Source organism: Biomphalaria glabrata, chromosome 5 (assembly GCF_947242115.1).
Source record: "Biomphalaria glabrata chromosome 5, xgBioGlab47.1, whole genome shotgun sequence".
In the NCBI taxonomy this organism is placed as follows: Eukaryota; Metazoa; Mollusca; class Gastropoda; family Planorbidae; genus Biomphalaria; species Biomphalaria glabrata.
This window is the reverse complement of record NC_074715.1, coordinates 52,841,276-52,868,575: the sequence shown is the minus strand read 5'-3', so window position 1 is coordinate 52,868,575 and position 27,300 is coordinate 52,841,276. Positions and strand designations below refer to the sequence as shown.

The 27,300-nt window shown below is 38.2% G+C and overlaps 1 protein-coding gene across 3 annotated transcripts; it reads right to left on the bottom strand.

Moving 5' to 3' along the window:
• Positions 1-895: 895 nt before the first annotated feature.
• LOC106060858 (sodium-coupled monocarboxylate transporter 2-like) lies at positions 896-21,385 on the bottom strand. 3 transcript variants are annotated; one of them, XM_056030468.1, is made up of 16 exons: positions 21,221-21,385; positions 19,387-19,967; positions 17,310-17,375; positions 16,645-16,696; positions 15,687-15,754; positions 13,463-13,617; positions 12,504-12,644; positions 11,079-11,208; positions 8,935-9,023; positions 7,714-7,829; positions 6,943-7,010; positions 5,259-5,345; positions 4,619-4,800; positions 3,992-4,092; positions 2,243-2,367; positions 896-1,169 (listed from the first exon to the last, which is right to left on the bottom strand). In XM_056030468.1, the coding sequence occupies exons 2-16, from the start codon at positions 19,786-19,788 to the stop codon at positions 1,005-1,007; spliced, it is 1,947 nt and encodes a 648-aa protein (XP_055886443.1). In that variant the 5' UTR covers positions 19,789-19,967; positions 21,221-21,385; the 3' UTR covers positions 896-1,004. The 3 variants fall into 3 exon arrangements, with proteins under 3 accessions (XP_055886443.1, XP_055886444.1, XP_055886445.1); XM_056030469.1 differs by having other exon boundaries at positions 19,387-19,964; XM_056030470.1 differs by lacking the exon at positions 21,221-21,385 and adding an exon at positions 20,978-21,080.
• Positions 21,386-27,300: the final 5,915 nt, after the last annotated feature.

Here is a 27,300-nt window from a genome sequence, read left to right as displayed (position 1 = left end):
ATGCGTTTCTATGTGAATAATTAATCAATTTGCAAATTATTTTCCCTTTGTTGAAGATAGAATGTTAGTTAGATTGTATCGTTACGCTAAGCTAAAACAATACATTAATATTGAACCTAAGAAAAGTGCTGAACCCAAAAACTGTATTGATCCAAATTAAGAATAGTTATATTTTACAAAGACACATACACAAGATAGTGCCAGTCAAGTCTTCTCTCACAAACCCAGATAAAACCCAGATAGAACCCAGTTAACTCTCAACACTCGTGACACTTGTATTGCCATTCAGGCTTTCAAAACATTAACACTACACAACGTTCAGTAGACAATCCCTGGGATAACAACAATATAAGGGATGCAACTCCGTTATATCTAAAAAAAAAAAAAAAAGTTATTAAACTAGTGTTTATTTGTTTGTTTGTTTTACATGTTCCTTCAGAGTTGAAGATAGTTTACTTCCTAGTCCAAACCTCCCGCAGGACAACAGGGATGGGAGCGGGCAAGGTTTGAACCGCACGACCATCCGGTGCACCCCTAATATACATATATACATGGCTCCTTTTTTGTTTCGGAAGGCAATGGATACACTCTGATACTATTGTCCAGTATCAATGGCGTAGCTATGGTAGGAAGATGGGGGGAGAATTTGAAAGCCCCCCCCCGGGCCACCACTTGCTTGATCCCCCAAATGAGTGCTCGAATTTTTTTTGTTTACATTATATATTACGCCATTATTTCATGTCATGATGTCGAATGTCAAAATGCAGGGGCCCCCTAAAGAGGTCAAGCCCACCGGGCGCCCAAATAATGGCAAATTCCTCGCTACGTCACTGTCCAGTATCATTGTACATGTCGACTATAACATGTGAGAGTAAATTAAAGAAACAAAACAAAATAAATCAACACATATGTTAATCGAAACCAGGTCAAATAAAAAGGAACATAACTCGAATGATTTGATAATAAATAACAGTAGGTTGTTTCCCCTTCTACTGAGCTGAGTTTCAAAGTTTGGTGTGAAATTTGTCCGCAGAAATCAAGTCCGTGCCTATTTTGGTCAGGTCGAGTTTCTCCTGTTTCTCGTCGACCTCTAGGGCCAGGTTTAGGTAACTCTCAACATGCTCGTGTTTGACTTTGTCATCTTCCACTTTCTCTGGCTCGCCATACACCTTTGGAAAAAGTAGAGAAATACACATTTTATTTGTTTTGTTTTTTTCAAGCCTTATATAAACTCAATCTGTCTGTCTGTCTGTCTGGTAAAAGGTGTACGGCGTAGAAAATCACATAAATCATTGAAAATAAATTAACAATTAGTCAATTAATTACTGTTATTTAATTAATTCGTTTGATACCAACAAGGGAATATCGCTAAATAATAAATATTTAGGGTTTTGTCCCCTTAGATCAGCGGTTCTCAACCTTTTATGCTCGGCGACCCCTTTTTACAATCCCCCACTTAGCCGCGACCTCCCCCCCCCTCCGCACACACACACAGCAATAGAAGAATAGACAATAACAATCTATCTTTTCAATGGTCTTTGGCAAATCGTCAATCGACCCCGAAGGGGGTGGCGACCCACAGGTTGAGAGCCCCTGCCTTAGATAATTGCAGACGTTATTTCCTCCTCGCCCCTTCTCAGATTAAGTTGAAACCATAAACAATTATTTATTGTACCTACCAAAACATGAATGAATCACAAAAATTGACCAATTAGTCAATTAATTATTGGTGATTATTTACTTTGCATGATATCGAATCAGGGAAATAACGTCTGCATTAAAAATATAGATATTGTGTTAAATGCGGAGTTCTTCCCCTTAGATAAGCTTTTTATATTTTGCTTTAATATGTCTAAAGCCTTTCATCATCATCATCATCATCACTCCTTAGAGTTCCTCATGTAACATAGGACTTCGACAAAAACACGCAACTCTCCACGGTCTCTTGCTAGCTTTTTGATGGTGTCCCAGCTCTTCCCGGTCTTCTCTGCTTTTGGCTTTGGCTATGTTTATTATGCAACGTCAAGATAATTGGTAAAATGACGACCGAGTATCTAGTGTAATGTGAATAAATGTAGCAAATCTTAATTCAGTTCTTACATAGCACGAAGGTCTGTAGCTAATTTAATCTAGTTATTCGTCTACCGTGAATGTCTGTGGATAGTCTAAACAAGTCACTTATTTAGCATCGTGTTGTTGCTTGTCTAAATGGTTCTCTTATTCAATGAAACAATGTACTCACCCCTGTATGCACAATACCGAAGCGCAGAGGCTTGCGAATGCATTCAGGCAAGAAGCAGAAAGGGAAGATGATATCGAAGAAAGGGCAAATCAATCTCGGATTGACATCTTTGGGTTTGGTAAAGCCTGTGTACAAGGTAAATATATCCTTAGGGAGCTGGACATTTGTAAATGAATGGTAACTACTGTAAGGTCTTTTAAAGGTAATCCTGTATAGTTATCGACATAGTACCAATAGCATGAACATTTGTGATTTGTTTTATTAATTAGCTATATTCTGTAGTGCTTGAGGTTTGTTGGTATTTTAGAAATCTAGGACTTCTATAAAAAAAAAAAAAAAAAATTCCCCTTTGAGACCTTTTGGTCTAACGGGCAGATGATGTAAAGGTCATCAGTTTCTGTGGCCTACGGTTAGCGAGGGTGTCATGTGTCCAGCACAACGACCAAACGCCTTGACTTTTACCCAACTAATGTCAGGAACCCATTAGAGCTGGGTGGGCTCAGAGGCGCCTAAAGATCTTGAAATTGAATATCCATGTATTCACCAGGATTCAAACCCGGGACCCCCGGTTTGGAAGCCAAGCGCCTAACCGCTCAGCCACCGCGGCCCGAGAACTTCGAAAACAACTGTAAATGAGAATATTCTGTTCAGAAAAGCAAGGTTGTGACCCCCCCTCCCCATTCTATCAAACCTTAAGACAATCCGCTTGGCCACACATATACACATTACGTGCTAGATTAAACACTAAACATGCTGCATGGCGGCATGATTCGAACCCGGGACTATTGAGAAGACAGTATGGGATGCAAACTGCACAACAAGGCGACCATCCAAAGAAAATTCAAACTATAGACACAAAAGACAAGATCATAGACACATAGACAACCTCATAGACATATAGACAACCTCATAGACATACAGCATTACAGACAACATTATATACATAAAGTCAACCTTAATGATATGCAGTATTACTGAAAATCTTTTATAAATATAGTCAACCTTATTGACATAATATTACAGAGAACCTTATATACATATAGTCAACCTTATAGACCAGTGATGCTCAAAATACGGCCCGCGGGCCGGATCGTGGTTACTTCCGGCCCGCCGAAATGTCGGCACATTATGTAGATAATCGCCCATTAAAAAAAATATTAAAAAATTGAAAAATGTATCTTGACATACGTTAGGGCCTTCTCTTCACTAGCTACATTGTTGCTCACATTGAAGTAGAAAAATATACTTCAAATAGTTCATTAATTAATGTAAGTCTTACATCCAAGAGTTTCTTATAGGTCTGGTCTTTTCGGTCATGTGGCCCACGACATGAGTGTCGGAAATAAAGATGGCCCGCAGGTTGAATTAGGTTGGGCATCACTGTTATAGACTGTAGATAACCTTGTTCGCAAAATGTTTCACATGTTTCGGATGTTCCTTCAGAGATGAAGATAATTTACTAATTAAATCCAAACCTCCCGCACGACGACTGGGGAGGGGGTGGGGTATGAACCCGAGACAGTCGACAAATCCGAACGACAGTCCAGAGCGCACACCGTATAAATAAACAGACAACCTTACAAAACATACATATAACCTTTACTATTCATCATCGAAATATATTCTTTATAAAGTGAAGCCTATTAAGAATTTAATAGTTTATTTTGGGGGCATAATTGGTAAAGCCATTCGTTATGAAAAATGTTTAAGCAATGAAATGCTTTACCAGCGTTCTTAACAAGTTCTTACCTGTTATGAAACTGACCACTAGGCCAATGACAACTGTGGACAGTACTGCAGTCATACTGTAGTAGATATAAGACAACCTATACAAGTCGTAGGCTGGAGCACTGCAATAGAGATTTAAAAAAAAATGAATTATTTGATGTTCATTGGGGAGGGTGGTGGTGGCCGAGTTGCAAGGTACTTGGCTTTCGAACTGAGGGACCCTGGGTTCGAATCTCAGTGAAGACTGGGATTTTTAATTTAGGCATTTTTAGAGCGCCCCTGAGTCCATCCAACTCTAATTGGGGAAAAGTAAAGAAAGTTGGTCGTTGTGTGGCCACAATGCACCCTTATTATTAACCGTTTGCTTAAGGTCTGAAATGGATACTTTTCTACTTTTTTTTTGTCACAAAAGTGTATGTCTTTTTAATCAACATATTTGAAATATTTAAGAAGTGAAGCATTTTTGTGTTTCTTAAGAGCTTTTTGGGATTATCCTTAAGATCCAAATAAGGGAGATAAAGAAATATCAGCAGACCTAATATATATCTAGTATATATTATACATATATAGGACATTTATGGCTGCTTATGTGTACTGTAAAATTAGAATGACTAGATGATTGTAGCTACAACACAATGAGACGCTTACCCTGTGTCGTATACCTTGGTCACATTAGAGAACATGGAGGCGATGGTGCCGTTGGACAGAACTGACAGGTTACAATTGTGGATGTAGTGGAACGCCTTCAAATTCGGTGGCGTATACACCGCGGCGCCCACACCGATCCAAAACAAGAAAATTAGGCTGCCGAAAAGCCCACAAAAGGCACCCTGTACAAAAAAAAAGAATTTGTATTTACTCTACATTTTCAGATTCATGCAAAGGTCTCAAAAAATCTTTCTCTCTATCTCTTTTAGCCTTAACTGACATAGAAGAATGCACCTGGTTACATGCGGCCTCAGAACGAGACAGCTGGAGGTCACTCACAAAGGTCGCGGGATACACATTTGAGAAAAAAAAAAAATCCGCAGACGGCAAAAAGAAATTCTTAATCAACCAATGGTTATGCTTGTGTAATGTGGGAAAATATGTAGGTCACAGCTTGGGCTGCGTATCTACAGGAAATACTTCATTCCTCATTAATCTTTAGACTCGAAGACAAGCCTTATTATATATATATATATATGTAAAATATGACATCATATGATGAATAATATGTTAATAATAAATTGCTAATTAAAATAGACAAACATTTGCTTGTTGGTTTCTTAAATGATTATCAACTTACAATATAATTAGCCCAAGGAAAGAACATCCCAAGAGTAAAGACACCAAGCAGAGGTCCGCCAATAATACCAAACAGTGACAACGCAGCCTGTAGTGTAGAAACGATTGCTATAGAATTTCAAACACAATTTAAATAGATACATCTTATTCATTTTAATGTCATTTTCTTTAAATCATCTCCCTTCGACATCTGGGCTTACAAAGTTAATGACTGCTCTTTATTTCATGATTTTTACATTAGAAGAAAACCGCTATTTTATAATCAGAAACTTGAGCTAAGTGTCATTGACTGGCACCTCCAGGATAAAATAGAAAACAGGCGTAAATTAGTATCACGCTTTGCAAAGTGGCTTCGTTATTTGACCTAAATACCTATAACCTTGTCGACGCTTTTTTTTTTCGGTCATTTTTTTGTCGGGTCACGGGTCAGTTTATTACCACCCCTTTAGCCATCTTTCATAGTCTTGCTGAGTAGATCCCACCCCCCCCCCTTTTTTTGAATTCTTATGTCTATATTTGTAGCATCTCAACGATGCTACAAAAGGATCCTAGGCATCACATTCAAAGACCGCATCACAAACCAAGAGATTAGAGATCAGGGTTACTGCAGCGATCCTACCCCATGATGACCTGCTAACTATTGTAAAGGAACGCAAGCTTAAAATATATGACCATATAACAAGATCCACGGGGCTTGCAAAGACCTTCCTTCAGGGAACAGTACCAGGAAAAAGAAGAAGAGGCAGACAGAGAAAGCGATGGGAGGACAACATAAAAGAATGGACGAGCCTACCATTGATAGAGGTTTAAAACAAGACACAAGACAGGCAGGAATGGAGAAAGACGGTCGACAAATCCTGATTGGTGCCCCAACGGTCCAACAGACTAAGTGATAGGTAAAGGTAAAGGTAAAAGGTCTATATTTATTAATTATAGTAGTATTACTTTCAGACCTTGCTTTCTATACTACATATGATGCAATTTCATCTGCTTCATGGTTAACGAGGGTGTCATGTGGCCAGCACAACGACCTTTACTTTCCCCAGCTAATGTGTGGACTCAGAGGGGCCCAAAATTAAAAGTCCCATTCTTCCCCAGGATTCGAGCCCGCGACTTTAGGTTCGAAATCCAGGCCTTTTACCACTCAGCAACCGAGCTTTACAGGCTTCTGCAATGGAGTTTGGCAATATCAATCCTTACTACCTAAGTTTTTTATGAAAACCAAAAAAGAGACTATTCTAAATTAAATTAATTGTCTATTTAGTTATTATAGAATATGCGCCCTACATAATCAAATAGTAAACTGGAATTCTTCTTTAGTGAGTAATATTAGTAAGGACGCTTTTTTAAAAGATAATTTTCTGGAACAGACTGGATGGCGATACATTAAAGCAGGGGTTCTCAACCTGTGGGTCTCGACCCCCTTGGGGGTCGATTGACGATTTGCCAGGGGTCGCCCAAGACCATCAAAAATAAGGATTGTTATTGTCTATTCTTATATTGCTGTATGCGTGTGTATGGGGGGGGGGGGGTCGCGGCAGAGTGGGATATTATAAAAAGGGGTCGCCGAGCTTAAAAGGCTGAGAACCGCTGCATTAAAGGAAAAAAACAATATTGCGATTTGCTTATTGTTATTATTCCTCAAAGATGGAGTAACCAAGCACGTGACCTGAAACATGACTTACTTGAAGTACGTTGCCAAGGAGGGACGCTACATAGGCGAGTCCAAGCAAGATGGCGCCGAATATAATAACTGTGGACAGGATTAGAACTTTGTTGTTTACACAGTTATTTAGTTAGCTGTACATGGTATAAATGTAACAGTTAAAGAGAAATATTTTTTTTAACAATTCCTCTTATTAGCTGACAGTCTCTTATGGACAATAACTTCGAGAACGGCTCAAATGATTTTCATAGAAAAGTGTTTTTTTTTAACAATTCCTCTTATTAGCTGACAGTCTCTTATGGACAATAACTTCGAGAAAGGCTCAAATGATTTTCAAAGGAATTTTTTTTTAACAATTCCTCTTATTAGCTGACAGTCTCTTATGGACAATAACTTCGAGAAAGGCTCAAATGATTTTCATAGAAATTCGAGAGTTTCTCTATATCTTTGCGGGAAATAAGAACTTAATTGGACACAGTAAAAATCGTTATAATTTTCAAAATATAATAATCTTAAAATTTAATTTGGCTATTCGGAAAAAGCTTTCAGCGGAAATCACCGCACTTGTCTCAAATAAGTATTTCGCTCTGGACTGTCAGTTGGTGGCCTCATGATACCGGGTTTGAACTCTGAGATGTTCGTTTTAAAACCCATTGGATCTATTGATGCTACGTTCTTCTGGGAAAAAAAGGCCCTTAAGTGTATCTTTAAGTTTTAAATAACCATCGAAACTTGATACAATACATAATAAACAGCACACACTAAACAGTACATACTAAACAGTACATACCTATGACTATTGAAAGAATTCTAGCACTTCTGTCACTGATCTTATTTTTCCAGTAAAGACTTATGACATCTTTATACACGGCTGCTGACAGTGAATTCAGGCCAGACGACAACGTACTTCCGGACAGAGAAATAAAAGCATGTTATGGGTATTTTAACCCAGATTTAGGGATATCTTGGATAGTCATGTGGAGAGTAAGGGTGAGCGAGGAAAACATTCTAGTTATTCCCCCTTTCGTTTCCAAAACCAAACAAAATGTTGACTTTTTTATCCCCGACCCACAAAATATAAATAGATATAAACATTTAAAAAACATAAATATTCACGCTAGGGCAGTAAGATCTAACAGATAGATAAGAATAAACAACTGCTGGGTCTGAATTGCTTAAAAGTAGCTTTCTTTAGAATTGGAGACCAACTATCTTCAACAAAAGGTGCCATCAATTTCACTAATGGCAGTGTCTTTGATTCCGAAGAATGAGGATGAGTGCAGGGTTTTACATGACTACGCGAACCCAGTTACGCTTGCTTATTTTTTCACATCTGATTGGTCATGTGGTTTGCGCGCTGGACTGTCGTTCGGATTTAGCCATGTTCGTGGGTTGAAATCCTGCACGCTCCCATCCCCCTTCGTCCTGCGGGAGGTTTAGACTAGGAAGTAAACTATCTTCAACTCTGAAGGAACTTCCGAAACATGTCAAACATTGTACAAACAAACAAATAAACACATCTCGTTTGTTTGTATTTAAACATGTTCTGGATCCCCTTTTCCCAAACCTCAAGCTGACCCCTTCCGCGATCCCCTTCTTAACTCTTTCTCTCCGTAATTATTTACCACATTCTGGTGGAATCAACGCTGGCATCGTCAGTTAGGAGAGAAAGAGTTAACCCATTCCTCTGTATTTGTTTTTATCTGTAAGCCTTAATGGGATCCTAAATTTTAGAGTCTGTTGTTATTGTTTCTTCTGACGTGAATAGAATTGCTTGTACTAGAGCATGAGGTACATTTAGTTATAAAGTAATGTCAATGGACCTCATTCACCAATCGTAAACAAAAAACATTTAGCCACGTGGTGCTCTATCTCTTCTATATAATTTACGATCTCATGTTTAATTCATGATGGTTGTCACGTGACAGATTTTTTCGTTGTTTTATCAATAAGATCACGTGACTAAATGTTGTTTGTTTAGGATTGGCGAATGAGGTCCATTGGTATCTACCTTAGCGCTCCACTGAAAAGTCCAGCAATAAACAGACCAGGAAGACCTTGTTGGTCGCTCAATACATCCATCACAAACATTGGTAGCACCTGAAAAGAAAGATTAACGTCAGGGTATCATTTCCAGTTAGCGACGTACACTTAGACTCCAAACTGAGTGTAGTAACCTAATGAAACACTACAAGAAGACTTGACTTGATCCTAGGCTTTATTGTAGAAGAATAACAAAACAGTTTACGATAACACAGTACACACACACACACACACAAGCTGACCTGGACACCAAGACTTTTTGACACACAAGAACAGATCAGTTCACAACGCACAACAAGAAACATAAATACACAACACAAGCTGACCTGGACACCAAGACTTTTTGACACACAAGAACAGATCAGTTCACAACGCACAACAAGAAACATAAATACACAACACAAGCTGACCTGGACACCAAGACTTTTTGACACACAAGAACAGATCAGTTCACAACACACAACAAGAAACATAAATACACAACACAGAGCGACGTATATTTAGACTCCAAACGAAGCGACGTACATTTAGACTCCAATCGTAGTTCCTAGTGTAGGAGTCAGTCTACAGTTATCTTTCATTTTAGTTTTAATGTTTATGAATCTACACGTAACCACGCTATTATTGTATTATTTGTAACTACAAGGCGCGGTGGCTGAGCGGTAAAGCGCTTCACTTCCGAACCGGGGTTCGAATCCTGGAGAAGACTAAGATTTTTAATTTCGGGATCTTCGGGCGCCTCTGTGTCCACCCAGCTGTAATGGGTACCTGACATCAGTTGGGGAAAAGTAAAGGCGGTTGGTCGTTGTGCCGGCCACCATTGACGTCACTAGGGTCGGTGTCACCCGGTGCGGTCAGCTCAGGGTGTCACCCTCCACTTTAAAAATCCATTTTTTGTCTTCATTTCTTTGTTGCGCTGTAATACATATAAGTTTAGAACTAACTACGATATTTGATTGTTAAACAACGACAACCTGAGCGTTCATTAATTTTCAAAATTCAGTTGTTTATTACAATAAATATAGTAGGCCACAGAATCAGATGACTTTTACATCATTTGCCCTATAGACCACAAGGTCTGAAAGGGGAACTATTTTTACTATAATGGGTAACTGTTAGCTTATCACATTTTTTTTTCTGGGAATTAGCTAAAGCGAATTACAATACTGTTACGGAGTGTGTGTCTGTGTGTGTGCATGTTTCTATTGACTGATGAATTCTAATGTAACCTTTGCATAGATGCAGACGAGTTTATCAAACTAAGGGAACGGCAGACGACAGCTGATTTCTAGTCGGAGTCGAAAGATAGGACGACGTATTGACTGTAGTTTTGAAAAGAGTTAAAATTTACTTTCACTTGTCGACCCGCGGAGCAGCATTCGCCACTATTTAGTGACGGGTGAATACAGAGAAGATTAATTGTTCTCCCCCCCCCCCTTTTTCTTTTTTTTTTCTGAGCCTCACTTTCTGTCGCAGCGAAAGTTACGTGGGGTAACTCTAGTCCGACTTGCAGAAATAAAAGAGCTATCTTTCCATGACATTTTAATCGAGGGGGTTAGAGAGTCGGCGTGCGTGCGTGGTGACCCGCATGGTTAGGCGACGAAGAGAATTATATATATATAGATAGATTCTTTCGACATTTTATTATTTATTTCATTTGTTTCTCGTCTTATCTTATAAGTTACAGACGTTCCTTGAAAAGATAAGAGAGTTACGTTCTACTCGTTGCATGTGTTTATCTAGTCATACATGGTAATCTGTGAATTAAATTCTGCTAAGCCTTTGGCTTTCTTAACTCTTTCTCTCCGTAATTATTTACCACATTCTGGTGTAATCAACGTTGGTATCATCTGCTAGGAGAGAAAGAGTTAATAACCCAATAATGACAATTATCTCTAATGGCAGAACAGGGAACATTTATAGAAATGTCTAGACATGGATATACATTTAAAAAATGAAAAAAAAAGAATAATTATATTGATTGATGAAAGTCGCTTTGAAATTTTAAATCCACAGTTTCTATCTAGTAAGGTATTTTAGTTGTTTTAGTAGTTTTTAGGTAACAGTCCAAGAGTAATGTCATGGTATTTCATGGTTGCTATTTTGTTTTACCTGATTCGAATCACTGATAAACTTGGCTTTGATGGGGTCACAATTCTCATAGAATGCCGACATGTAGATGCCAATGAAACAGCAGAGAAACAGGATGAAACATTTCCCGGGGAAGTTCATCCACATGGCGCTGGAAAAGGTTTGGAAACATTTTTTTTTAAATTTCTGTGAATGTATTTACCTTTTACCTTTACCTATCCCTTAGTCTGTTGGACCGTTGGGGCACTATGCAAGATTAGGCGACCGTTGTTCTCCATTCGTCTCTGTCTTTCGACCTAGTTGGAACCTCTTTCAATGGCAGGACCGTCCATTCTTTTACATAGGATGGCTGCCTGGTCGTGCGGTTTGCGCGCTTGACTGTGAATACAGAGAAGATTAGCTATGATTTATCGATGGTCCCGGGTTCAAACCCTGCCCGCTCCCATCCCCCGTCGTCCTGCGGGAGGTTTGGACTAGGAAGTAATTATCTTCAACTCTGAAGGAACATCCGAAAAATGTAAAACATTTTACAAACATCCGAAAAATGTAAAACATTTTACAAACATAGTCTTCCCATCGCTTTCTCTGTCTGCCTCTTCTTCTTTTTCCTGGTACTGTTCCCTGAAGGAAGGTTTTTTGTGAGCCCCGAAGACCTTGTAATATGTCCATAGATTTCAAGCTGACGTTTTATTACGATAGTTAGCAGGTAACCCTGTCTCTAATCTCTTGGTTTGTTATGCGGTCTTTGAACGTGATGCCTAGGAGCCTTCTTTAACATCTCAATTCCATCGCAAGGATCCTCTTCTCAAGCTCTGCATTCAACGTCCAAGACTCACAAGCATTTAAAAATGTGGCCATGACCAGGGAGGACATCAGTCTGATTTTGGTGCCGAAGGCCATGTATTTATCTTTCCATATTATTTTAAGTTTTGAAGGGGCTGCTGTGGACTGCAATTCGGGCAAGTAGTCCAGGTTCCCTTCCCTCATCTGAGACAATAGCTCCGAGGTATTTGTAAGAGTATTTATGACAGAATAAAGAAGTGTGTATACTGCCTGACATTAGTGACGCTTAGGGGTGACAGACTGGCTGGCTGGACTAATTAGAGTAGTTGATAGTATGGCTTATTAGAGCGTCTGATGTTCATATTTGATTGAATAGTGGGAAATGTAGATGTGATATCAATAAGGCAGTTTATTAATAAATGTATTTGCTCAATAATGAGTGTCTTGATTAAGTTGCCGTTTGGGTAGCGAGTGAAAATGAAACTAAAACATAACTATAACTGGTCACATGATACCCTGGTCGTTAACATTTGGTCATAGAATCATCGTATGCCAGATAGGTTGCAAGGTATAAAAGTAAAACTTTACTTTACTACAGAATTTTTTTTTTAAGCACGAAACATGTAGAGAAATAGTTTTTCAAACCTATAAGATAAAACTTACATTTTAGCTTTGGTCAGTGAAGGAGTGGTCACCGCTCTCTGCACTTGTGTCTGATTCACGCCGAATATCGCCACCCAAGTGAAGTATCCACCGATAGAAAGTGACCATACGGTGTGTCTGTCAGACGGATCAACTGTGGTGCTGTGTAGCAAATCAACATAAGATTTAGTGCATTGATAATAGCAAGGATATTTAAGCGTATCAATCTGAACCAAATATACGAGCAAATATCTATATAGCACTGCAGTGGCGTCACGTGGAGTAAAAAAAAGGAGAGGATCTTTTCAAGTGGCATCCGCAAAGGGGATGTCATCAAATATACAAAGAAACATTTCACAGAATCAGAATATTATAAAAATAATAGACAATAACTAAACGCCTAAACAAGTTACTGAAATTTATATATTAAAGTTCTTTTTGCTAAAAAATACAAACGGGGTACTATATAATACAAATAAGATAAAATAATTTTATTGATCCAATCAAATGGAAATTCAGTTTGACTACAATTGACAACCTCAGCGTAACCACTTTACAAAAACAATATGGATGAAAACATTCGAACATTTACTCACACTTATACACATTCACAACCAGCGCTTTATGAATTTGACTTCTATGTACTTCTCGATGAAGAAAGATGATCTTGTAACACTCTGACCAACAGTGGGATAAAGGAGTTTTTAAATCTTTCTGTTTTAGTCCTAATGAAAAGAAGATGACCACTTCTTTCAGATCTTATGTAACAGTGGTTTAATGGGTGCAGATTGTCTCTAATTACATTGTAGTTCCATTGTATAGTACAGAATATAGGTTACAGCATTAGTAGAGACGCCTCTGAAACACCCCCCACATAAGTTAAAATCTTGTAATGATTGAGGATGAAGATGGCGGACTTAAAAAGTGACATCATGCGTCTGTTAAATAGCACAACCATATAGAGAAACAAATGTACATACTCGTCCCAGATATATCTGTTGGTTCGCTTCAGTGACTCCCAGGCAGGTCCCAGCCCACCGACAACCATTCCTCCTTTAATCAACACTGCCAGCAGAGCGGTCATCATCATCAGGACTTGGAAACTGTCAGCGAAGAGCACTGCCTTCATTCCTCCCTGAGGACAGAGCAGTAAAAGTAAAGTTCCCCCTTTCAGACCTTGTGATCTATAGGGCAGAAAATGCGTCTGCTGCCCACGGTTAACGAGCTTGTCATGTGGCCAGCACAATGATTAACCCGCCCTTACCTTTCCATAAGTAAAGTCAGGCATCCATTAGAGCTGGGTGGACTCAGAGGCTTCTTAAAGATCTCGAAATAAAAATGTTCAGTCACCAGGATTCGGAATGAAAGAACCTTACCACACAACCACCAGAGGAACAGTAAAAGTTTATTGAATAATCGAGAATGTCTTAAATTTCAAATTTGAACAAAAGTGAGCAGTATTTTACGGAACTAATATTATCTACCCAGTGGGGTAGCTAAGAATTTGCCATCATTGGGGGCCGGATGGCCTGACGTCTTTAGGGGCCCATGCATTTTGACATTGGACATCATGACATGAGATAATAGCTTAGTATTAATATTTCATGTGAAAAAAAAATCAAACACTCATATAGAGGCCCCTCGGTGATTTTCAAATTCTCCCCCATCCCCCACCATTGCTATGCCACTGTATCTGCCCTAAAGCTAAAACAAGAAGCGAGTTCGCAGATAGTTGCTAATTGAAACAATGTGGTAAAAAAATCACATGGTATACAGTAGTGTATCAAAGAACATAGTCTATCAAAAAACAAGAGCAAACAACTCTGGCTTTATATGTTTCCAGTTTCGGAATTTTTTACTGGAGTTGCGTCGCTTTAGAAAAGCTTACTCTCGAAAGGTAAACAACGGTTTAGAACAGAGGTTCTAAAACATTTTTGACTAGGGGGCTGCTTTACATTGTCAAAACAGACCACGGACCCATAAGTGAAAAAGCTACATAAATGCTTAGCATATAAATTAGGTCGTCAAAGAATAGTACGCAATAGACATGTACAGCAGTGAGGGGGCGATTTCATTATTATTAAAATTATCTGATCAATTAAACTGGCTTTTATCAGAAAAATTATTTTAATTGTATACAATTTTAATATTTTTAGGGAACCCAATCGGTCGTCTCACGAATCCCTGGAGGTCCGTGGACCACAATTTGCGAACCACTGTTTTAGAATGTAAGACAACTATAGCTTATTGTGGCTGGAATTTAAAGGAGGGATGTGATTGAAAATGAACTCAAAAGTTTCCCTTACAAGGAAATAACAAATTGTTTAATAACTCCTTTAGACCTAGATACTTGGCTGCAATTAATGTGAAATCCTAATTTTCAAGCAAAGGCTAAGGCCTACTGAAATTATACTGTGAGATATTATCTAAACCAGCGGTTCTCAACCTTTTTAGCTCAGCGACCCCCTAATTCAATTTCCCACTAGGCGGCGACCCCCAACCATAAAATGTGTTTCGTTCATTGGCTAAGGTAAATGTGATTTAGCTAGTGTTCAATTCTCTTAACGAAGTGATTAGATCATCTCCCTTAGAAATGTTTCCTTCCCGCAATTTCGTTGCAAACGCATTTGTTGGACAGTAATTTCAGTTGTTGAAAAAGTATTCTGCTACAACGAAGATGTGGTCCGCAACAAATAGTTTCGAATAAAGATTATATATATATATATATAAAGAAGTAACTACCAATTAAAATCACTTCTACGTTCAATAATGGTACATTCACTTAAAGTGTCATTCGTATCCCCTGGCTATATGTTCATGTTCTTAGATCTATCTTTGTTATTCCCACATTTTATTTTATTGATACTTGACGATCGTTTCAAAGGTAATTTGTTTAATACTAATGTAATCTGAATCATTTTTTTTAATCCTATGGTTTTAAAATATAAATGTATATCGACTGTAGTACACATATGCTTGTCACAACACGTTAGAAACACACAAAAAAAATATATAAAAGAAACATCCGATGAAAAATAGCAAATCCCTCCCCTCCCCCCCCCCCCCCCCGCAAAAAAAAATAAATTTTCCGTTGGTCATAGGCGACCCCTCGCAAATTGTCATTCGACCCCCAAAGGATGAGAAATCCTGATCTAAACCCCTTAATTTTGACATTATAAACGATAAAAAAAAAAAACAACTTACAAATGCGGTATAGAGAGTCGCTATACAACCAATGGCCACAACGGAGCCCCAGAGAGTAAATCCTGTCACTAGAAAGAAAGAACAATAATTAAATTATTTTACATTTTGTTTCCCAATTCAGGATCAAGCATCGTCTCCAAATAATGTAAAATTAAATTAAACAGAAACATGTTCAGCTTAATTACTCCGATTAAATATTGTATTTCCCCTTTCAGACCATGCTGGTTTAGGCTACAATCGTAGTCATTCATAATTAACAAGGAAGTCATGTGGCGAATACAACAACCATCCGCTTTTACCCTTTAATGTGAAATCCCAATTTCACGTTAATTTAAAAATCCAAGGATTCGAGCTCAGGATGCTCATGCTCAGTTCGGAAGTAAAGCGTTTTACCCTTCTGCCACCACGTCTCCTATTATAATTGAAATAAAAACTCTAGATATGTTTGTTGTTGTATTTATTACAATAGAGCACGATATCCTTTTTATGCATTCTTTAAATACCTTTTTTAAACATGAAAATAAGTAGATAATCAGATTTACTAGCGTAAATATAAAGGGGACAATGTGCGTTGGACCTTGTGGTCTATAAGACAGATAAAGTAAGATTTACAATCGTGTCATGTGTCCAGCACTACGACAAACTGCCTTTACTTTCCCAAACTAATGTCAGGTACCCATTAGAGTTGGGTGGACTCAGAGGCGTCCAAAAATCCCGAAATTAAAATTCGCAGGATTCGAACCCGGTACTTTCGGTCTGGAAGCCAAGCGCCTTACCGCTCAGCCACAGCGCCTCCTACATGTACTATAGAAATACGATATGCTTGAATATTAGAGTATCAGACGCATGGTGCGGCAATCTCTCTGGGTTGTGCGTCTTCCTAGATGGCTCAACGCCTTGTAAGACGTGTTAATCCGACCCCGCAATATTCAAGTGATTTTAAGTAAAAGGGCTCTACCTGCATTCAAAGCCAAGCTTGGTGCGTACAGGACTATAGCCATGTAGAGAATCTAGAAGATAGAATTTGAACACTCAGAAAATGACTTTTATTAAGAAACCTATCCGTTACTTTTTACTAAGCTTATTTCAAATCACTCCGTCTGTCTGTCTGTCTAGTACAAATTTTGTACAAGTCATTTCTGCCACTTCCCATTCTCAGATCAAGTTGAAACTTTGCACAATTATTCATTGCCCCTAACAAAACATAATACAATCAAAAAAATTAATCCATTAATTTATTTATTAGTTTTAATTAATTAATTTTGTATTATATAGAAAGGGGAAATAAATCTTAGATTATTTAAAAATATTGTAAAAATGTGTACTTCGTCTATTCCTTGTTTTGTGCTTGTTTTAATTTAGTATGAAAGCTTTATGTAACATTTAATTCGTATAAGTTGATTACCATATGGAATGCTCATAGTGTAATCAGCGTCAGAGAACTATACATTAATTTTAGTAAACTTATAATAACTTTATTACATTGACATAAATATGCATATTATTGTGGATAATCGACAACTTATAAATATCAGAAATTAGTGTGTAAATTTTTTTTTCTTTAAGATTTCGTTCGGATTTACTCCTACACATTATCATACCTAGACAGACCAACATACTTACAGACTGTAGCACAAAGACTAAAGAAGCAGCAGTGCGTACCCCACGTGAGAAACGTCTCTCTAGGTACTGTCAAAAATAAAATTTGAAAAAATATGTTAATTCAAAAAGTGTTTCTTCTTGAAACTGTCAGGTAGAGTTGAGCCTTCGGTTCTTGGAACTCCAGGCCAGCAAAAGTGAACAAGAGCTCCCTCTCACCGGCCTGAATGAGAACAGTGTACAGTGTCTGTCGAGGTGTCAGACTCGCGGCTAGAGACCGCGTGCACAGGGACCCCTGCCATTTTCCTTTTCTATACCAAGCTAACCGTGCAGGACACGCCATTTATGTAACGGCCCCTTGAGCAACGGCGCCTGGATTGTGACAAGGCTGTGGGAGCTTTTTTACAACTCCGCACAGGGCAATGAGGATGCTCTCGCACCTTCTTAGGCACCCCCACGGGAGTCTTGTTTTGCTACCCTTTAGCCCAATCGATTCCTCCTACGATCGTTTCCACCCGGGCGCCATTATGAGGCAGGGTAGCATGCCCGGGCAAAAAGTGTTAAAAACAATAAGACTGAGAACGCGTTGTATGGTTTTTTTTCCAAAGCCTATAATCAACTCACTCACTGTCTGTCTGGTCCAAAGTTGGCTACGTTATTTCACACACACCCGTTCTTGTTTAATTTGAAATTTCGCACAATTTCTTACTGTACTTAACAAAACATGTATCATTAAAATAGATTTTTTTTTTTCGATTAGTCAATTAATAACTGGAAATTTTTTTTTGTTTTTGTTTGATACCAACAAAGAAATTCATCCTTCAGTATTTAAAGATATAGCTAAATATGTTAATTCTATGCCCAAAGATAATTGCAATTATTTCTCCTACACCCATTCTCGGATCAAGTTGAAATTTTAAACAATTAGTAATGTACTCACAATATTTTTATATTTTGCTTGTGTAAGCACAGGTTAGAAAGGCAAACACTGGTTAGGTGGAAAATTGGAAATTTACGAAAACTGCACATTTGTGTGTTCTACATGTTTTTGCTGTTCTTACGAACTGATGATTATTCCATCCTATGCCAAGTTTTCCACAAGACGGCGGGATGGCTACGGATCGATACGAGTCTTGAGCCCATTTTAAATGATGAAAATAGCTGCCTGGTCGTGCTATAAGCGCGCTGGACTGTCGTTTGGACTTCTCCATTGTCCATGGTTTATACCCTGCCCGCTGCCAACCCCCGGCTTCCTGCAGGAGGTTACAATTATCATTACTTAATGACAGAGGTTACAAATAAAAGTAGCAGGTAAGAATAGTGTCTCAGTCTATGTGCATTTACAAGTATGTCCTTAGGTTGTGTTTCTATACTTGTAAATTATGGTTTTATACTTTATGAATTAATGATGGTTTACTTTTTTTTTCTGGAGTTTTTTTTAAGTAAAGTGATTTTTTCAAGGTTAGTACTCTAGTCAGATCTGTATTTTATGAGTCAATTAATGAGTATATAACATAAGAAGATCTTTGAACAACACCAGACAAGATAAGACATGTAATATATTATATAAACTCACAGTGTCTAACAAAGAAAGAAAGATAGATAGATAGATAGATAGATAGATAGATAGATAGATAGATAGATATAGATAGATAGATAGATAGATAGGTAGATAGATAGATAGATAGATAGATAGACAGATCGATAGATAGATAGATAGATAGAGATAGATAGATAGATAGATAGATAGATAGATAGATAGATGATAGATAGATAGATAGATAGATAGATAGATAGATAGATAGATAGATAGATAGATAGATAGATAGATAGATAGATAATAGACAGATCGATATATATATATATATATATATATATATATATATATATATAGATAGATAGATAGATAGATAGATAGATAGATAGATAGATAGATAGATAGATAGACAGATAGACAGATAGATAGATAGATAGATAGATAGATAGATAGATAGATAGATAGATAGATAGATAGATAGATAGATAGATAGATAGATAGATAGATTTAGAATATAATTAGCCATGTTCCCACTAGTGATTTTCAGTGTAAACTAAAAGTTACCTCATATGCACTGGTGACTTGAAGTTGATAGAACATTGGCAGATAAATGTGCGACGCTCCAGCAATGCACAAGAAATAGCCCAAGGCGATCCAGAAGTACATTATAGAATACAGATACACCTCCGCGGGGTTGCCCAGTAAGGTAACAGCAGACATGAAGCTTGCCAGGAGGGAAAGACCCACGGGAATCGGGTTCATCTTTCTACCAGCCATGAGATAGTTGTCCAGATTTTTCTTGCGGTCTTTGATGGCGTGAAAGACGCCAATCCCGGACGAGATGGCCAGCACGGCAGCGAAGATCAAGTAGTCCACCCATGTGAACTGGTGCAGCTTGCCGGTGTTGAAGCTGTAGTCTCCCTTGTAAACCGGCTCTCGGTAGCCGCTAGGTAGCCCTTCGGACATTTTCAATGGTAGAACTCAGAGCACTTCAATGTTGAAAGTCTTCTTAGAACATTTACAGACATCTAAACCACATTTTTAATTGTTAAGGTTGCTCTATTCTTACAGTAAATATATATTTCTGTTCAGATGTTGAAGATTTAAACAGTTTTTTAAAATAAAGTTGTAATTCTGCATCACTGCTATCGAAGTAAAATTAAAAGATGAATTACAGTTAAAATTACAGTTCATTACTTTTATGTTTAAATATTAAGACAATTTTATGAGAAGTAAAAAGCATAAATACACAATTATATATCTAAAGACTTCATTATTATCCCGTTTTATGACTAATTCTGTTAAAGCAAAGTAATTACCCCTTTCATTCCTTAAGATCCAAGGGCGGACTGGCTATATGGGCATTCGTTGGGTCTGTACCCAAATGGGCCGGTAGGACCACCTTAACGGCCTCATGAATGCCACTATATAACTTATTAAATTGTTAAAGGTTTTAAAATATTCTCTTGTAAACGGGGCCCTCTGAGCGTCGTGTTAAAAAAGTCTTTAACAGTCTCTACAGTGTAATGCTAATTTAAGCTTACACATTTTCCGAAATAATGTAGTAGTCTACATCCGTAGACACTGCTACTAGTGACTTCATCCTTTTAGGGCACACACTTTTAGCGCTTGAAAAGCAACATAAGGTCTACTATATTTCTTAAAAAGATACAGAGTTCATTGTATGCATGCGTTCAGTTATCGATAAATTTTCAAACTTAACAGAACGATTTTGAGGACAGGTAGATCTAGAATAGGATGTTCATGATATGATAAACAATTTATGGGCCAGATTGTATAGAAACGCCCGGTCCGATTATAACACCCAGTCCGCCACTGTTAAGATCTATAGGGCAGATGAAGTAAATATCATCTGTTTCCATGGCAGACGATTAACGAGAGCGTATTGCGGCCAGCACTTTCCCTACCAATGTCAGCTGGCCATAAAAGTTGGTTAGGCCGAGACCATCGTTACAGAAGGCCTAAACACTAACCTGCAACGTCACACTCTGTGGGAAGTTTAGACTAATATCTCGTCTCCACGTCACAGGTCAGGACAGATAGACTGTGATGTTGCAAGTCAGTGTTGAATCCTTCTATAATGAATGGTCTAGGTTGGACCCAGGCGTCCTAAAAATCCAGAAAATCAAGATACCAGTCTTCACCGAATTTTGAACCCAAGACTTTTCGGTTTGGAAGTCAAGCGTTTTACCACTAATCCTCTACATCCCTAACTTTGTCAATAATTTAAGTACAAAATAAACACGTATGTCCTTTTTTTTTATACTTAGAAGTTTTATTCTAAAATAGTTAACGATTCATTCCGAAATTCAATATAAGATTAAAACGTGTACTTTCATAAACATTAAAAATAAATAAAAGTTTCGAAATGAACTACAGAAAATGTTGATTGACTTCAGCCAAGCTCTTGCCACATTGACAGTAAATCCAGCACTTTTGTAGACAAAACGGCACAAGTGTTGAGATGTGATGACGAAAACCAGTGTTTATATACACACACAGCACCCCAGAAACCAGTAAGACATAAATACAACACGCACAGTGACTTCAAAGATCTAGGTCAATGCTGTTGATATGTCGGTCGCATGTAATTTGGTCTGCACGGAGACGCTACCCCCGGGGAGAAGTGCTAATTTATTTTTAGAATAGGGTGGCACATTTTTTTTTAAACTCAGTTTATGAAGATGATCCTGCACTAGCCTATATGTATGTGCTTCCATTTAGGGGCAGACAAAATATTCTCTCATGCATTGCCCAATTTTTTTCCAAACTGCAGTGTAGAAATGCTGGTGTCAACTTTTTACAAATCTTATATCAACTCACTCTGTCGGTCTGTCTGTCTGTCTGGTAAAAAGAATGTACACGTTATTTCTCACACATTATCGTATCAAGCTAAAAGTTTACAATATTATTCATTTCCGTAGACAAGACATAAGTCAGTTTTAAAAAATTAACAAATCATTTAATTAAACACTGGTAATTTTTTTTTCATGCCAACAAGGGAAATTAATCCTTCAGTATTAAGTTAAATGGCTAGAAATGTGGGGTTTTGTCCCCTTAGATAATTATAGACCTTATTTCTCCCACGCCGATTCTCGGATCAAGTTGAGTTGATATAAGCTTTGTTCCAAAACTAAATTTTAATTACAAATAAAGAAATTATTTGCTTTTTGCTTGCGTCTTCTGTCACTCATGGAAACATTTTATTTAGAGAAATTCAAATTTTTTTTTTTAATTTTCATATTCTCAGGCACGTTTTGTCATTGTCACTGCTAGTGACCTTGTACAACCCGGTTACGCCTGACCTATAAATCCCAAGGTCATAACTTGATAGAAGTGCAGAAATGTGTGGTCCATAGAGGAGGAAAAAAGTCTGGAACGCGATAAATGTATAGAACCGGGTACGTTTTCCAGGGCTAGTTCGTCCCAAGGTCCTCGAAATTTGAGAAACCTCTTCGCTAAATGCGGTGTCTACAAATAAATCAAGGAAGGTCAAGGGAAATAACTGAGGTAATGGGGGGCGGGCATCTCTAAGTGGGTGAGGTGTAAATGATCAACGGATCTACCGCATGAGATTGTTTGTAAAAATGTTGTACCTAATCTTGGATGTCACTTAGAGCTGAACATAATTTACTTACTAGTTCAAACTTAAAGCAGGATGACGGAAGCGGGCAGGGTTTGAGCCCGGGAGCATTGACTAAGAATAAGACTAAGACTGCTTTATGGATCCTTACGGAAATTTATTGTGATTTGATAAGCCCGAACGACAGTCCAGCGCGCAAACCGCACGACCAGGCAACCATACAAGTAATGGTAGTGTTCAGCACAAATTAAGACTAAGACTAAGAGACTAAGACTAAGACTAAGACTGCTTTATTGATCCTTACGGAAATTTGTTGTGATTACAAGGACTCGTTTCTCATATAAAGACAACACAACAGAAAAATACACATAAATACAACAGACAACATAAAGAGTTCATTCAGCGACTACACACAGGTATCTTGGTGCATTTCATGTTCCCTGATCAATGAGTGGCGGTGATAGAGTCTGACCGAGTGAGGTACGAACGAGTTTTTGTACCGCTCCGTTCTTGTTTTGATTGACAGCAGTCGCCCACTTCGCGACGACCTGGCGTAGTTCTGATGGAGCGGGTGGCCGTTGTCTTCCAAGATTTTTTCGATTTTTCTTAGGCACGTTTGTTCAAAAAGTTCCTTTAAATGTGGTAATGTTGTGAGTGTAATTTTTGATGCTTTTTTAATGATGTTTTCTAGACGTTGCAACAGTTTAGATGAGGCGTTGCCTTGCCAACAACTTATTCCGTATGTTAGCAGATTTTGTACTGTCGCGCCGTAAAATGTCTCAAGGATCTTCTTGTTTAATTTAAAACTGTTGAGTTTGTATAGAAAAAAGAGTCGCTGGGCTGTTTTCTTTGTCAGAGTTCCAAGGTGGTCTTCCCATGAAAGCTTGTTGTTGATGATAATGCCTAGATATTTATATGCCTTTACTTGTTCTATAGATGTAGTGTTTATTTGCAGTTCACGTATAGTTTGTTTTTTCTTTCTAAAATCTATTATAAGTTTTTTAGTTTTTGTGACATTCAGTTCTAGAAAGTTGTCGGTGCACTAGTTTGTAAACTCTTCTATCGAGCTTCGATACTGAGTTTCGTCTCCTGAAATAAGACCGACTATGGCAGTATCATCAGCAAGTTTAATGAGTTTAACTGAGTCATAGATGCTTCTTATGTCATTAGTGTAAAGAGTGTATAGCACCGGAGAAAGTACACAACCTTGTGGAGCACCCGTACATAGTACTCGAGTTGACGATTTGGTGTTGTTGACTTTAACATACTGGGGCCGTTGGGTTAAAAAGTTTAGAACCCATGCTTGCAAGTAAGGGCTTACATTTAAGTTACTCAGTTTGTTTATCATTAGATGTGGCTGTATGGTATTGAAAGCCGAGGAGAAATCTACGAAGAGGACTCGTGCATATGTTTTGGGTATATCGAGATGCTTATAAAGCTGGTCCAAAAGCAATAGAATGGCATCCTCAGTTCCTCTAGCTGCTTTGTATGCAAATTGGTGAGGGTCTAGGCTGTTATTGACTTTTGCTACAAGTTGTTTAAGAATATATTTTTCAAAACATTTCATAACAATAGGTGTTAGTGCTACTGGGCGGAAATCATTTAAGCAATCTATTTTTGGTTTCTTAGGCACTGGTATGATTTCTGAAGTTTTCCAGATGTTTGGAATTACGCACGTTTGCAATGACTGGTTAAAGATATGACAGAAGATAGAAGAAATTTGCTCCGCACATAGCTTGATCAGCTTGCCACTAATTTTGTCCGGTCCACAAGCTTTTGTTACGTCTACTCTCTTAAATAACAATGTCACTTCATCCTCCGTTACAAAATTGACGTAGGGCTCTTGTTTTCCTTTGGACAGAGTGTTGAAAAGTTCTTTGTGTAGTTCAACAAAAATCTTCTTTGTCAAAACGAGAATAGAAATAATTTAGTTCGTTGGCGAATTTCTCATCATCAGCCACTAAAATTTGTTTTCGTTTTGAGGCGCAGCCTGTTATTTTCTTTAATCCCTCCCAGCATTGTTTTGAGTTGTTCTTTGCAAAGAAATTCTCAATTTTTTCTTTGTATGTTTTTTTCCCTTCAATTATTGCTTTTCTCAGTTTATTTTTAGCATTTATAAACTCTTCGTTGCTAGCCTTATACTTTGTTTTCTTTTCAGTAATAAGGTGTTTGATTTTTTTGGTCATCCAGGGCTTATTGTTTCCATAGACTTGTATTGTTTTTGTTGGAATTGTTAACTCCTTGCAGAATGATAGATATGAGGTAACAGTTTCTGTTAGTTCGTTTATGTCTGGACAGTTCTCAATAAAGATTTCCCAGTTAGTTTTCTCAACGCATCCTCGTAGTTTTTCTACAGCCTCTTCAGACCACATCTTGACCGTTTTTATAACTCTCTTTGTAGTTTTAAGAGTAGGTTTGTAATTTGGTATAAGATGGAGTAATACATGGTCAGATTCTCCAAGTGGGAACAAACTTTTACATTTGTAAGCCTGCTTAATGTTTACGTAGCATTTGTCGAGCGTTCTGCCCTGCCTTGTGGGGAGGGAGACATACTGGCAATAGTTTGACAGTGTGTTGTCAATATTTAGGTTGTTGAAATCTCCAGTTACGATACAAACAGAGTCCGGGTGTTTTGATTGTACATTGTGTAACACATCAAAAATTATTTCCGACGCAGTCGCTGTGTCAGCCGTCGGTGGTATGTACACAACAACAACACACACCTGGGTGAATTCTCTAGGCAAGTAGTAGGGCCTAAGTGTGACACACATAAGTTCAATGTTAGGGTCACAAATTTTATTCCTGATGTTCACATTATTGGCGTTGCAGTATTCCTTGTTTATATAGATTGCGAGTCCTCCTCCTTTTGACTTTCCACTATTAATTGTTCTGTCTGCTCTATAAACGTAAAATTTATCGAGATCAACAGAGGAGTCGGGTATCGTATCATTGAGCCAGGTTTCAGTGAAACACATTAAGGAACACTCTCTAAATTGATACAAATGTTCACAGCAACCTGTTAATTCTTCCATCTTATTTTGTAAAGACCTAACATTGCCTGTTACGATGGGTGGTAGGAAGCCTCTTTGTCCTCTTCTTCTACACTTAACTCGTATTCCTCCTCTACGTCCTCTCTTCTTACGTTTTGTGCTAGGGATTTGTTCGGTAAAAGCCTTGGGCTTAGGCTCGTTATTAGGTTCCAAGATGGCGGGTGTGTTGTCCATACTGTCAAGCGTCTTACCACAAAACTCCACTGAAATACACGTTTCCACACAAATTAAAATCCATACCAACATTAGAATCCAAAAGACACAGTGCACATCCATTGAAACATTGAGTAGTAACAAATTACATGAAATATTAACAGAAAAAAAATTAGAAAAAAGAGTCCAGTATAATCAGGTCGCCTGCTGTGCAGCGCCCCGGAAATTAGTAACAATAATATATTTTTTGAATGGCTATTTACCATTAATTAATCATATCACATATTCAAAAAGGGTAGTAAATTTTTCTGTATTGATATATATGGCTGTAAATGTATAGTTTTTTTCCGTTATATAACCTTTTTTTATTTTAAAGTTCTTGGTTTTTGTATTAGGGCTTTATGGTTTTATTCTCTCTCTCTCCCTCTCTCACTCCCTCCCTCCCTCTCTCCCCCCCTCTCTCCCTCATTCTTTCTCCCTCATACTCTCTCCCTCTCTCTCTCTCCCTCTCTCTCCCTCTATCTCTCCCTCTCTATCTCTCTCCCTCTCTCTCTCACTCTCTCTGTCTCCCTCCCTCTCCCCCTCTCTCTCTCTCCCTCTCTCTCTCTCTCTTTCTCTATCTCCCTCTCTCCTCATCTCCCTCCCATTTCTTCTCTCTTCCTCCTATATACACTCTCTTACAAATCTATCCATCTTGATGCCACTGTTGTTGGACAGTCTGCAACCGAAATCCAGTTCAAGATATTTTCTATACAGTTCTTCTCGCTCTGATTCTTGATTCTTTCAAAGTCCTAGAGCGTTCCAAGGCAGTCGTCTGGAAACCATGGACCAACTCTGAAACTATTTTAAGATAACCGCTTAATATCTTTAATGTGAAATAGTTTCTTGCAGAAATTTGAATGCCATCCAAAGGTCGCAAGTCAGAGCTTCGAAATAAAATGTAGATATTAATAACATTATGTTAATGTATACTGCTCAAATTATCTTCTGTATAATGTGTGTGTGATTGTGTCTGTGGTAGAATGATTTGTGGTTGTGTGTCTCTGTGGTTGTGATGGTGTAAGAAGAATGTGTGTGTGGGGTAGGATTTAAGTGCAAGATTTTAGGTTGATGTGTGGTTGTTTGTGATCGAGCCTTAAGAATAAAATGTTTGAAAATGTTTTACATGTTTCGGATGTTCCTTCAGAGTTGAAGATAATTACTTCCTAGTCCAAACCTCCCGCAGGACGACGGGGGATGGGATCGGGCAGGGTTTAAACCCGGGAACATCGATAAATCTGAGCGACAGTCCAGCGCGCAAACCGCACGACCAGGCAGCCATCTTGATGTGTGATCGACTGATTGTGTATGTCACAAGAATGGCGCGAGTGTGGTTGTGCCTGTAGAAAGACTGACATGTAGTTTTGTGTATGTGAACTTAGTTAAGACTTCTATGCACAAGACACAGCTCAGAAGCGCCTAACAACCGACGACCTCGACTAAGCTTACTGGTGCCATCATACAGGAGTTGTATAGAAACCATCTGCCGGGACTAGGCAAAATTTTAAGTCATCTGCGTATCCTGCAGTCAGACCCAGATTTTGTAGCCAGTGGGCTTCGAACTCCTAGGAGATAAAACCCAAAGCGCCTAACAACCGACGACCTCGATTAAGCTTACTGGTGCCATCATAC